Source organism: Chrysochloris asiatica, unplaced genomic scaffold (assembly GCF_000296735.1).
Source record: "Chrysochloris asiatica unplaced genomic scaffold, ChrAsi1.0 scaffold00052, whole genome shotgun sequence".
Taxonomy (NCBI): domain Eukaryota; kingdom Metazoa; phylum Chordata; class Mammalia; order Afrosoricida; family Chrysochloridae; genus Chrysochloris; species Chrysochloris asiatica.
In genome coordinates this window covers 762,332-777,356 of record NW_006408570.1, presented here as the reverse complement: position 1 = coordinate 777,356, position 15,025 = coordinate 762,332, and the positions used below count along the sequence as shown (strand labels likewise).

The window sequence follows — 15,025 nt, the reverse complement described above, 5'->3', positions numbered from 1 at the left end:
TTTACGGGAGTAGAAAGCCTCATCTTTCTCCCGCGGAGCGGCTGGTAGTTTCGAACCGCTGACCTTAAGGTTCGCAGCCCAATTCATAACCACTAGTAGGTAGGGCAATATACAAGGAGGGGAGTAATACACAAGAAGAGGAAGGGTACAAGATTAACAATGAATATAGAGTAAGAATTTAGGAGGTATGCATGGGCTAAATGGGATAGAGCTAAATAAATGATTTATACACAACCTTGGAACAACAGTATTCTGTGATACAAGAATCAAGACATAGTCTAAATGTAGAAAGGAGGGGGAAAAACCGTTTAGGTAGCTGACTGACTTGTGGACATTGGTTTCCAATGACAAGAAAAGTCAGCTCATCAGGGAAAACCCCCTTCTAAGATTGAAAGGCAAAGGGAATCCACATGTATGCTCTCTGGTGACCACTCTGGTCTACTTGTGAGTGTGGTGCGGTTATGTGCCGAGGAGTCGGGTCCAACTCACAGGGGCCCTGTACAGGGTTTCCGAGGCTGTAAATCTTTATGGGAACAAAAAGCCTCATCTTTCTCCTGCAGAACAGCTAGTAATTTCGAACTGTTGACCTTGCAGTTCGCAACCCGATTCATAACCACTAGGCTACCAGAGCTCCTCTACATGTGAGTAGAAATGGGGAAATGAAGTAAATGAAGACATGGGCTGAGTTTGGCCAATTTCCATTGATACTCATTGACCTCGAATTAAGAATGAGAAGAGGAAGGGCTGGCTGGTCTGATGTTTAGGGAGATGTATGGACTCTTGAGCCCACGGACACTGACCTAGTCACTGGGGACTCGAGCTGAGAGTCAGCTGGTCTGAAGTGTGTGGGGAGCGTGTGTGAACTCTCAAACTTGCAACTAGTACCCATTTGACCTAGCTTGGATGGCTAGCTGACCAGAACTTAGCCAGATTAAAGATAAAGATGCTTGATAGTGTGAGCAAGTGTAAAGAGCTACAACTTGATGAACTGGACCTTTGCTTATGGATGCAGTTGCTCAAAATTCTAGCCAAAATGGAAGGATTCTTCATATCAAGGATCAAGCATATTTTCTCAGTGCACTGAGTTGATAGGGACAGGCAATTTAGACATGGGGTATCAAAAATTGGGGGGAGGGGGCACCTATAAAGGCATGAAGTAGCTGGCTTACCAGCTTTCATGAGTGTGCTTAGTTTCAGAATGAGAAGGGTTATGTAGAATCCCCACTAAATAGTTTTCCTCTTTTCCAGATGGATCTGTTGAAAGGTGATGGGGAATGGTGTTGATAGGACTTTATGATTCAATTGTGAGTAACTGTTAGCAGAATTAATTGCAATTATCACAACTATAAATGTAGACAATGTGTAACTAAAAGAAGGAAGTAGGTAATCTTTCATTTCAGGAACAGAGGATCCTACAACCATCAAGAAGGAAGAGCATGAGTGGAGCATGAGACTATACCTAGAAAAATGGCTATAGCAAAGACGATGGCAGAGGCGATGGTATGGGAAGATAGAGCAGCTGCAGACTCAAGGCCCATGGACTGAGAAAGGCTGTGTACCTGAGGGCAGGAGGCTGGCTTGTAAAAAGTGCTCTTTGGACATTTAAATGAATTTATATTTTTTTGTTTTGCATGTGTATTTTAAAAAATTACACTGAAAATCTATTTATTATCATATTGGCAAAAATCCAAGTCTACTACAGACTTTGATGAAAAGACTATGGAGAAATAAGCATCCTAAAAGACTGTTGGAGGAACAGCAAACTGGTCCACCATCTATAAAAAATTTGTTAACACCCAAGTCGTTTGAACTGCAAGGTTAGTAGTTCAAGATCACCAGCTGCTCCTTGGAAACCCTATACAGGGTCGCTATGGGTCAGAATCTATTTGACGGCACTTAACAACAACAGCAATCAAATTATAGATGTATTCAACACTCTCACTTTGGGGAATCTGCCCTACAGATAAAGACTGAAATGCAAAATGGAAAACTACAAATACTCAGCATTTTTCATTGTTTCATTACTTATCTAACAAAAGACTGAAAATAACCCATGTCCAGAAATAGGAAACTAGTGGAATAAGCCAAACTATATTCACATAGTGGAATACAAAGTTGCTGATATGGAAAGATTTCTAAAATATGACGGTGCTTCAAACAGTTTGTGGAAAAACAGAATAGAAAGATAAATAAATTTTTCCTTCCATGAACCTTCTGAAGTCCCTTTATATATTGATGAATGCAAAACAGTATATACAGAATAATACCTCTGAAACAAAAAGGGGGAAAATAAGATCATATATGCCTATATTTGCATTAAAAAAAGAGAAAGAGAGAGAGAGAGCCTAAACAATAGGCTAATGAAATAGGGAAACAAAGTAGAAAAGAAGATATGACATCTGTAGTTCAGATCATATAATTTTCTTTCCATTTTTAAAGTAAAATATTTCAAGCACAGATTTTAAAGAGAGAGAAAGAACAATTTACCTCGATTAGTTTTTAGTTCCAAAGTCATTTGAGTTAAGAATTTCAGGGGATGAGTTTCATCAGCATTATATTTGATCGATTGTTAACTAGTAAACTCTTGGAATTCAGCACAGGAGTAATCACCAAACTCTAGAGTCCCAATTTTTCTGTAGTTCTAATTTTGACATTCTATCAAATAATAACACATCAGAGTGATTTGACATTGGAAGAACTTGAATGAAAATTTCTGTTTATTCAGCTCAATTAAAAATCAACCACTTAGCCCACTGCTGATTAAACCAAATCAGCATTATCTTATCAGCTACAAGGGGTTTTTTCAGTTTTTCATTCTTCTAGTTCACCTGACAACTCAATGAGAACAATTTATTTTAAATTATTTTTTCTTTATCAAACCACAAAGACTATGTTCTATTTCATATTGTGATAAAGCATATTTAATAATACCCAACCATTGTCTTCCTCAATAAATACGACAATTTAATTTTTTTTTACTAAATACTAGCTTTATTTATTCAACTTACAATTCAGTTATGACATTTTAATCTCTAGAATTGTCATATTTAAATTTGCAAATTTTCAATAAAACACTGCAAAGTATACTGAAGAATAAAACGGCTTATGGGCTTTTTATTTTTTTTAAGATTATACTTTGATTAATGAAGAAAAAGAAGAATTATAAATTTACATGTAATTCCAAAAAATAAACATTTCTGATATAAGATTGTCAAGATTTTTCACAATTTTATCTTTCTTAAAAGCGTAAGTCATTTTTAAGACAGTTAACCTGCAAACCAATTACTCAATCCCCAGATAGTTAACAGTTAATGATACAATTCTTTTTTCTTGTATTCATTCAGTAAAACTGGGATACACATGGTAGTGGTGGAGTCTTCTTTTTTTTTTTTAAACCCCAACCGGTTGTCCCTAAATCGATTATGACTCATGGAGACCCCATTTGGATCAAAAGAGAACTAAGCTCCACAGGGTTTTCAATGGCTGAATTTTTCAGAAACTGATCACCAGATTTTCTTCAAAGGCACCTCGGGGTAAATGTGAACCTCTAACTTTTCTGTTAGCAGTTTAGTGCATTAACAATTTGCACCATCCACAAGCTCCATAAAAATATCTGAGTCAGGTGATAAAGGTTATGAAGAAAATGAAATCCCTGCCTTCTTGTTCCCAGTCCCATGCCACTCAGTTGCTTAAACGAAAAGCCTTGGAATCATCCTTGATCTCAATCTTTCTTTAATCCCACCCATTTTAGCTCTGCTTTCAAAATATATCCTAACTAATCATCATCACTTCCCAACTCTTTATCATATGACACAACAATCTCTTGCCTCTTATTGCAAATACCCATTGACTGGTTTCCCTGTTTCCCCTCTTATTCTGTCTCCACATAGTCAGAATGAGCATTTTTAAAACTAAATTACTGTTGCTGTTATTATGTGCCGTGGAGTCAGTTCCAACTCAATAGCGACCCTGAACAGGGTTTCCGAGGCCTTAAATCTTTATGGGAGCAGAAAGCCTCATCTTTCTCCTATGGAGCAGCTGGTAGTTTCAAACTGCTGACCTTGTGGTTCGCAGCCCAATTCGTAACCACTATTTAGTTTCCTTTAAAACTAAATTAGAGTATGTCAATTTTCTGCTTAAAACTCTCCAGTTCTATCATCCATAGAATAAAAGTAATCTATATCATCTGGAAACTGGTTACCGTCCAATATCACCGCCCACAACTTTTTCCTGAGGGCCTTTGCACTTAAGAGCACTGGAAGGTATTTTTCCCAATCTGGAGAATACCTCCACTGGATTCAAACCTTTACCAGAACCACCTTTTCTAACTAAGAAATAAAAAGCAACACTTTGGTCATTAAGTAGAAATAATCACTACATAGTATCTGGTGGCGCAGTGGTTACGAGTCGGGCTGCTAACTTCAAGGTCAGCAGTACAAAACTGCAAGTCATTCCACAGAAGAAAAATGAGGCTTTCTGCTCCTGTAAACATTTACAGCCTCAGAAACCCTATGCTGGGTCACTATGAGTCAGAAACAACTCCTAAGCATACCACCAATATCACATTATGTATCTATTCATTTGTGTTTATTCTGTATATAAGTCCCCTAAGAGTAGAAATTTTCTATTCTGCTCCTTGCTGTATCCCCAGAAAGTAGATTATCTGGCACATAGAAGTTGCTCAATAAGTATCTGTTGAATGAATGACTATATGAGCTAATAAATTAATTCATTAATAAAGCCAGCAAAACAAATGTGGCTATTAATATATAATGAAGTATAAAACTGTATCCTAACTATTAAAGTAAGACGCCACATAAGACTGTTCCAATACTTAATTTGAGGCATTGTTGTTGTTCGTCGAGTCAGTTCTGACCCATAAAGGCCCTATTATAGGGTTTCCAAGGAGCAGCTGGTGAGCTTGAACTGCTGGCCCTGTGGTTCAAACCGACTTTGCAGTCCAGAGCATTAACCCTCACCTTCCATGCAAGAAAGCCAGGTTCAATTCTTGGCCAACATCCTCATGTGCAGCTATCATCATATGTCAGCATTGCTATGATACTGAACATAGCAACCTTTCAGTGGAGCTTCTAGTCTTACTAGGAAGAAATGTCTGGCAATCTACTTCCAAAATTTATCTGATAGATACCGTATGGATCACAACTGGTCCAATCCTCAACCAATCATGGGATGGCTCAAATACATCATTTTGCTCCACTGTGCATGGGGTTGACATGAGTCAGAGGATGACACATGGAGGCAAACAACAATACCTAATGTAATAAAATTATAAAAAGAAATACAGGCAGTCTTCATTCACAAATGTCTGATCTGTGTACAACACCAAGTTACAAACCAACACTCATGAAGCCTATTATATTAAAAATTCAAGATATATAAATGATTCATACTAATAAACGGGCATTATCTTGTGATATGCATCAAAACACTACTACTTCTATTATCATTATTACTGTATTATTATGTTAAGGACTCCTGGTGTGGCGCAGTAGGATCAGACTAGACTTCGAACCACAAGGTTAGCAGTTCAAATCCATCAGCTGTTCCTTGGAAACACTATACAGGGTCGCCATGAGTCAGAACCATCCTGATGGCACTTAACAACAAATTATGTTAAAGATGTTTTAATGTATCTGGAAGGGTTTAATGCTTTTTATACCAGGAAATGAACACTACACACTATACACTAAGACAAATGTTTGACTAACTGATGTTAGTTATGAGCCACGCCTAACTGTTCTGACACATATAAATTCAACTTAAAGACAGATTCAGAACTTGTTCATAATCTGGGGACTGCTATATACAAATATAAGAGTTGTGGCAAGTGTTAATATAAAAGATATTTTTCCTTCTTATTCATTTGTTTCTCTTTATTTCTGAAATTCATCATACTGCACTATAATTAAAACATTAAAATATTACAGAGAGCTACTACTAATAACAACTACTAAAAATAAGCAATTACCCACTCCCCAAAGATCAGAATAACTAGATGGTGCCCAAGTTCTACTACCAACTGCTCTGACTGGGAGTACAGAGGTCCTGGACAGAATGGGAGGAAAATGTACATTTAAAAATTCAAAATCATACAAAAGCAAGACTTACTATTCTGACAGAGACTGGCTCAACACCTGAGCCTGAAACCCTGAAACACCCTTTATATCTAGATCTAAACCCACCCTGGGGGAACACCTTTCAGCCAAGCAAGAGCCTGGCCTGTAAAGTGAACAATAACACTTTTAGGAATGTACTCAGCAGAACAATTAACCGTATGCAGCCAAAAAGGTAGCATTTGCCTCAAAACAAAGGTCAGGAGGCAGGAAGAAAAAAAAAAAAGTACAGGGAACCCAAGAAGGAAGTGGGAAAAGTGCTACTATATTGAGGAAATTACAACTAATGTTAGGAAACAAAATGTATCTGAATTGTTGAATGGAGAACTAACTTGCACTATAAACTCTCTCCCAAACAATTTAAAATATAAAAATATATAAGCCGAAATGAAATGCGGATAGGTCTCTTGTGATACAATAGTGAATAATTGTTACCAGGACTGATTGTGAGGACTGGAAATGTAAAGGTAGACATTTTATAGCAAGGAGGGGAGTGATTAACTTTTCAGTCTAGGAGCGGAGGTCTCTGGGACCATCAAGGGAGAAGAGCAGAGAGCGGGACCCTACCCAGAGAAGCAATGATGCCTGAGATGAAGGCAGAGACGATGATGTGGAGAGATGGAGCAGCTGGGGACTTTAGACACAGAGCGGGAGAGGGGCTGTATGCTGATGACCGGGGGACAGGCTTGTAGCGTATACCCTTTTGTTGGCTGATGATGCATGGAGGGAATTGTAATGATGGCAATGAAAACGATATATGATAGAATGAATGTAAAACTATTGTTCTCCCATGTAAACTATCACATTATTCACAATAAAACATTTATATATATATGCCATCAGCAATGAGACATCATTTCTTTCCCTTCAGTTACTATCAAAGAAAGACTATCGGAATCACCCAAAGGACTTGACTCCAATCTCCATCTATCTCCAAAATTCTGAAAATCACTCCCCAGGACCTGAGTACTGACAAGTGTTATATAAGCACGTCAAAGCAAATCAACCATGAATATAGCTGAGTAAAAAAAAAAAAAGATGGCACACAAAAAAATGCTGCTGGAACAATCAAATATCCAAAAAATTAAAGTTCTCAAAACACAGACCTAAACACAAGAGTTAAAATTATAAAATTCTTGGAAGAAAATATAGAGGGAAATCATCGTACAACATCAATAGCACACACACACAAAAACCCGGATAGAGAAATAGATAAACTGGACTCCGCCAAAATTTAAAACTTCAGTATAGTAAACGGTACCATCAAGACAGTAAAAAGACAATCCTCAGAATGGAAGAAAGTATTTGCAAATAATGTATCTGATAAAGGACATTTAGCTCCATATAAGCACTGGACTGTAAATCACAAGACCCATGGGTCAAGCCCACCAGCCACTCCATGGAAGCAAGATGAAGATTTCTGCTCCCTGGAAGATTCAAAGCCTAAGAAACCCTATAAAGGGGTCGCTATGAATCAGAACTGACTCGACAGAACTTAACAGCAACATACACAATATATAAAGAACTGTTACCCCTGAACAACAGAAAAAGGCAAATAACAGTTAAATAATTGATAACAGCAGTCCTGGTGTGGTGATACAGAATAAGTACTGGACTATTAACCTCAGGGTTAGCTCCTCAGAAACCCTACAGAGAACTCATTCAACAGCACTTAAAGCAAAAACTGGTAAAGATCTGAATACATATTTTTCCAAAGAACAAAAACAAACAAGCAACGAGTGCATGGAAAGATACTCAACAGAATTAGTCATTCAAAAAAAAGTCACTGTCATCAAATTGATTCCAACTCATGTGACCCTATGGGATAGAAGAGAACTGCCCCATAGGGTGGCCAAAGCTGTTAATCTTTACAGAAGCAGAATGCCATATCTCACTTCTGCAGGGCAGGTGGGTTGGACCACGGACCTTTTGGTTAGTAGCCAAGTGCTTTAACCACTGTACCACCAGGGCTCCTCCCTCGTTGTTGTTAAGTGCCATCAAACAGGTACAGAAAGCCTCTTTCTCCCACAGAGCAGCTGATGGATTCAAACCGCTAACCCTGAGGTTTATAGTCCAGTGCTTATCCTACAGAGCCCCTCATTAGTCATCTTTTTTGGTTGTTGTTGTTAAGTGCTTTCCAGTCAGTTCCAACTCATAGCGACCCTGTGTAGGGTTTCCAAGGAGTAGCTGGTGGGTTTGAATTGCCAAACTTGCAGTTTGCAGTCCAGTACTTAACCAAAAAAGCCACATGAGAACTCCCATTAGCAATCTTATTTGTTAAATGTCATCAAGTCAGTTTCAACTCATAGCAACTCTGCACAGGGTTTCTGAGAATGGCTGGTGAATTTGAGCCACTGACCTCGTAGTTCAAACCAACTTTGCGGTTCACTGCTTATCATACAGCACCACAGGACTCCCCATTAACCATACACCACACCAGGACTCCCACTAGCGAAATGCAAATCAAAACCACAAAGAGATACCACTTCCCATCAATGAGTAGGGCTAAAATAAAAAAGGTAACAAGTGGTTGCAGTGGTGTAGAGAAACTAACCTTCTGTTTGAGAATGTTAAATGGTACAACAGCTTTGGAAAACAGCTTGGCAGTTCCTTTAAAAAAAAAAAAATGCTAAGCACAGAGTCACCCATGACCTAGCAGTTCTACCCCTAAGTATATGCTCAAGACAAATGAAAATCATGGCGGCAAGAGACATGTACATGAATGTTCACAGCAGCATTGTTCTTAATAGACAAAAAGTAGGCAAAAACCAAATATCCATCAACTGATAAAATGTGGTAGATCCCTACAATGGAACATAGTTGTTGTTGTTGTTGTTAGGTGCCATCGAATTAGTGCCAACTCATAGCGACCCTATGCACAACAGAACAAAATACTGCACAATCCTGGGCCCACCTCACAATTGTTGCCACACTTGAGCCCATTGATGCTGCCACTTTGTCGATCCATCTCGCTGAGGGTCTTCCTCTTTTTCCCTGACCCTCCAACTTACCAAATATGATGTCCTTCTCCAGCGACTGGTACATTAGGTGGTAATAAAAATAAATCATGTAGCAATACTAGCTACCACAGGGATAAACTTTGAAAACACTGTAACTCACACACAAACATAAATATATTTTATGATTCCACTTATATAAAATGTCCAGAACAGGCAAATCCAGAGATAAAAAAGCGGATTAGTGATGACCTAAGGTTGGAGGATGACTGCCAATAGGTATGGTGTCACTTTTGAGAGTGATAAAAATCAAGAAAATAAAAAGATAAAAATGTTCTAAAATTAGATTGTGATGATTATTGCACAACTCTGTAAATACTCTAAGAAAATTATTTTGTACATTTTTAAATGGATTGCATAGTATGTGAATTATATCTTAATAAAACTTTTTTTTTAAGACAATGTAGTTCACAGTTAAACTTAAAAGTTTAAAAGCAAAATCTTCAATAGTAAGTTAGTTCATTGTTATTGCCCCTACTTAGTAGGTGACAGGACAGAAGACTAGAGATTCAAAGATGCAATATGAAAAATGAAAACATGGAACTACTGTTCACGAGTTATTTTCAGCCAGAAGGTTAGTATTAGTACTACAGAGCCAGAATCAATACTATTTCAATAACAAAACAGTTCTATCAGCTTCTGGGCCTCTCTCCGTAACTGCAAAATTAGGACTTGTAGCTGATGAAATAATTTTTAAAAGACAGAGAAAAAAGAGATGGCCATTTTCCCTAAAGAATTTGCTAGGCAACATCCTCTAAATGTGTGAATATACTTGGCCTTTCAGAATTACATTAAAAAAGAAAAGTAACTCCCTTATGACACGTGGGAATCAACTAATACTGCTTGTTCCGTTCAAGATTAAAATAAGGATAATTATATATATGAAATGTCAAGCTACTATGACTCCTCAAACAAAAAGAAATAAGACTAGAAGAATACTTTGGTATCATAGCTGAGAAAGCAAGTAAGTAATGATATACAAGAAACAACTAACAAAAAATCACGTTAAGCAACATGGATACTTAGACTTTTACAAAGAGTGTGAATTTTAGGGATGGGTATGTGCGGCACTGTGGGTTAATGCGCCAGACTGCAAAGCCATTTGAACTGCAAAGTCAACAATTCAAGCTCACCAGCTGCTCCTTGGAAACCCTATACAGGGTTGCTATGGGTCAGAACCGACTCAATGGCACTTAACAACAACAATAACATGTTAGCTCCCATGCCCAGGTGAGAAAGGTGTCCTGGTAGTACTGTAGGATAACCACACGGTGAGCAGTTTAAACCCACCAGCCAAACCAATGGAGGAAGATGAGGCTGCCTGCTCCCATAGAGATTTACAGTTTCAGAAACTCTATACAGGATTGCTATGAGCCGGAACTGACGCCATGGCAGTGGGTTTGGTGGTTTGGGTTTTGCCCTGGTGACAAACATAGTGGCTAAGTGCTCGGCTACTAACCAAAAGGTCAGTGGTTCAAATTCATAAGCTGCTCTGTTGGCTAAAAATGTGGCAGTCTACTTCTGTAAAGATTACAGCCTCAAAAACCCCATCAGATAGTTCTATCCTGTCCTACAGGGTCACTGTGAATTGGAGGAGGCGGTTTGGGTTTTGGTGTATCAGATGTACAACAAATCTTGTATCTGCTATCAATTTACTGTTATTCTCTGTTGTTCCGTTCCTCTTCAGTCAGAAACAGCTAAGAATCTAATTTCTTAAAAATACTACTTCAAAAAATGAAAGAAATTGCTCAAACATAATTAGAACAAGGATAAAAGAGTTTAGTGTTTCCAATTTAGAGAAGACAGGGTATCACCTTAATCAAATCTCTTTAATGATTGTGATGGTAAAACAAGAGATAATGATGGAGATACATCCAGGGTAAGGCAAAGGATCTGAAACATCCAGTCTGTGCATGCTACTACCTCGGCATGGAATAGGAAATAAGGTGAGATCACTGCCTGTGAATATGGACGGGGGTAAGCACAGACAAAGACTATTTGGATTATATGATGTTCAAGTAATTGAACCTGGGGTCTGAAGAGTAGAATGCAGGGTTATCTGCCAAAGGCAAGGATGAAAGATAAAAGCCCCTGGTAATAATAATACAGGGGAGCACAACAGCTCCATGGGAGAAGCACTGGACAGCAAACCACAAGGTCATCAGTTCAAGACCAGCAGCTGCCCCATAGAAGATGAGGCTTTCTGTTCCTACGAAGATTTAAAGCCTCGGAAACTCTACAAAGGGTAGCTATAGATCAGAACTGACTTGATGACACCTAAAAATAACAATAATAGTACAGGGAATCAGGAAAAGCAACCAAAACTGGTGGACAGTGCAGTGATTTTCAAACATCTCGTTTGTTTAAACTGTGCTTCCTTAGGGCAAAAGATGACTAGCTACTCACAAAAGCCCACTTTCCAGTGGAAAAAGAATTCAGGGGTAACAATAAAGCAAGTTATAGGGAGAACACTCGTTTATATTTGAACCAAAATACATTACAGGTACTGTTGATTTTATTGTACTTCGTTTTACTGCACTTTGCAGACACTGTGTCTTTTATAAATTAAAGGTTTGTAGCAATCCTGTGTTGAGCAAGTCTATCATCAGCACCATTTTTCCAACAGCACATGCTCATTTTATGTCTCCGTCACATTTTGGTAATTCTTACAATATTGCAAACCTTTCCATAATGTGATTGCATACTCAACTAACTACCAAGAAAGAAAAAAACCCACTGCCATCAAGTCAATTCCAACTCACAGCTATTTACATAGGGTTTCCCAGGCTATAAATCTTTACAAGAGCAAACAGCTTCATCTTTCTCCTGTGGAATAGCTGGTGGGTTTGAACTGCCAACCTTGTGTTTAGCAGCCCAACACCTAACTCACAACACCATCAGAGCCCACAGACTACAGTATAGTGTAAACAGTTATATGCACTATGAAACTAAAACTTTGTGTGACTCACTTTATTTGCTTTATTGCTAGAGTCTGGAACTGCACCTTCAATTGTTCCAAGGCATGCCTGTATAATCTTAGAATCAAGATACTAGAAAAATTAAAGGCTAAATTGTTGTTGTTAACGTTCCGACTCATAGGGACGGAGGAACGGCTGCAGCATTTGCACCACTGACTTGAGGTTAGCAGTACAATGCTCATTCTACAACCCTCATCAGGACTCCAGGCTAAAATTAAGTTGATACAAATATGTCTCATTATTCAGCCGGGAGTTAACCTAATAAACCACTTAACAAATTAAGATGATAACACTAAACTCAGTCATTTATCATAGAAACAAGAACTTGAAAAACCACAACCAATTCGAGACAACACTGGTGGTACTTTGCTTGGTTGCCAGCTGAAGCTCAGCAGCCAGTTTTTAGTGGAATTCTGAAACAGCATCCTCAATAAGCTCCAATGAACACTGTATTTTGTGAAAAGCCAATGTTAACAACTATTAATGCACTTAATAGGATATTAGTAAGTAGCCCTTAGTTTTTACAAAATTAACGACTCGGAAATGAGGATCACTTTCAACAGCTTAAGAAAATGAGAAAAGCGTGGTGGTCACAGGCATAATGATACGGGTGGAGGGAAGCAAGGAACAGCCAAACTGTTTTAGAAGCGTTTCAAAAAGGGAGCCAAAAGTCACTTTAAAGGACAAAAGGCAAAACTTGAGGATGGTCAGGAGCAGGATGGCACTGGAAAAGCGCTGGGAATGAGCCCTGGAGAAAGAAATCACACAGGTGGAACTGAAAAGTAAGGGCTCCAGGCTGGCCCTATTTCAACGACTCTTTCATCATGAAGCACTCTCCAAGAAAAAGCAGGCAGAGCCTAGCAAAACTCATTTTTGGAGTGACATAATACTGAATGGAGGAAAGAGAATTATAGCTCTAAGGAATTAGTAAACTGAAGGGGAAAGAGAAAAGTAGTTCTAAGATTGCGGTTCAAACTCACCAGCTGCTCCTCAGAAACCCTATACAGGGTCAAAAAGGTCCTGTAGATCGTAACCCCCAGTTGAAGCAAAACAACAGTAGTGAACTAACAACGTCAGTGAGCAAATTTTGTTGCAATTGGCAAATGGGAAATTGATTTGCTGTGTAAACTTTCACAGAAAACAATATTAACAAAAAGAAATATTCTGAATCCAGAATGACTGGATAGGTATCTCCACTCCTACACTTAATTTTCTCTGCGACCTTAAGCAAGTCACTTAACCTCTCTGTTCTTCATCTGTAAAATTGGGGCAGTAACAGTATCTACCTTAAGTAGGATTGTGCCGCGGTGGAAATAAATTAAATGTGTAACATAATGTCTTGCACTGAATATGGAAAGCGCTACCTGAGTTTTCATTAATTGCAAGTAAACTGGATCGGTTTTGACATCTCCAAATCGAGTTATGAAAGAAAAGTCATGGGAAACGGGCCACATTTTTCTCAGCAACGAGAATACCATCAGGCTGTGCCTTTGAGAAGACTTATACCCCAAGCACGGTTCGCGAACACACGCTCCCAGGAAAGGGGCGCAGCTTGAGGGAAGCTTCCTTCTTTCCAGGGCCTAGGAATTTCAGGGGCACGTTTCTGGAAGTGGTTGTGATTTTAAGGGGGCCAGAGTTTCATTTCCAAGCAAGAGATGATTGTGTGAAATTCCGTTCTGTCGGAAAAGCAGAACTTAAGTCTCGGGCGGGACACGGGTTCGAGTCGGAGGGACAAGGGTGAGGTCCCGGGGGAAGATCTGCTGAGAGCCACCATCTGTCGGGCGCTCTCCAGCGGCCGGCGCTGGACTGGCCCCGGAGAGAGAACGGAGGCTGCCGGGCCAGAGGGCGGCTGGGAGAGTCGCGGGCCAGAAAGGGACCCCACGTCGGGGTTCCAGGGGGAGAGCCGCCTCACCGAGGGCGGAGGCCGTTCGGGGGTTCTCCAACGTGAGGGGAAGACGCCAGCCCTGAGGGAGTCCGCGGGCGGCCCGACCTGAAGGAGGCTGCCCGCGGGTCCCGCCCGTGCCCGCCCGTCGGTGGCCCCGATACCCGGAGTACCTGAGCGTGGGCCCGATGCAGGCCGTGTCGGTGCTCTCGATCTCTCGCAAGATGCGCTCGTGCTCCGCCGCTGTCTCGAGGCTCTCCGCCTCCGCCATCTTACCCCGCTCCATAGACCAGGGGCACCCGGCAGCGCGTCCCTTCCTTCAGCTGGGCTCACCTTTCGTTCCCTTGCACTCCCTCTCTCACCCAGGACTCTACAGCCGCCCCAGCCTCCAGCTAACCGCAAGACGACCCCTCCCTCGGTCTCGGCACGCCCCCTGGCGTCACCGCGTCTGCCGACGTTCCACGCAGTGCTTGCTGGTATTTGTATTTCTCTGGGAGATGAGAGGCTGCATGCCATTCATTGACTCAATGATTAAACAAATATATGCTGAAATCCCACTATAAATCAGGAACAGCGACACTGCGTATAAAGAGATGAACACATCAGGCAACGGCACTAACACCACAAATTCCTGTTTAACAATCTTGCCACATAAAGTGCAAAAGGCTCTGTAAACACAAATAAAGACAAAACTAGGTTTCTGCAATCTGTTGGGAGAACAGCTGAATAAGCAAAATGCTTCAGTAAGAGAGTTCAGAGACTAGAGCTCAGGGATCACATCTGGCTTTGAAGACTTCAAAGAGAGATGGGACTTACAGGGTTAAACAAACTGATTGGAATATGTGAAGAGAATCCAGAGAGTCAGCAAGTACACATTTTCACTGCCATGTAAAAGAGTAACTGGTAATAGATGGACTGGAAAGGTATTTCGGAGAAATACTGTGAAGAGCTTTAAATGCTGGGCTGAGAAATTTGTCTTGTATTCTAATGGTTTCACGATTCAACAAACAACTT

General features: G+C 40.0%; 1 protein-coding gene across 1 annotated transcript in view; it reads right to left on the bottom strand.

Moving 5' to 3' along the window:
• EXOC6B (exocyst complex component 6B) overlaps nt 1-14,342 on the bottom strand; it is an 859,602-nt gene extending 845,260 nt beyond the window's left edge. The window contains 1 exon segment of the mRNA XM_006862890.1: nt 14,185-14,342. Coding sequence (XP_006862952.1) covers nt 14,185-14,297 — 113 coding nt within the window. The 5' untranslated portion in view covers nt 14,298-14,342.
• Nucleotides 14,343-15,025: the final 683 nt, after the last annotated feature.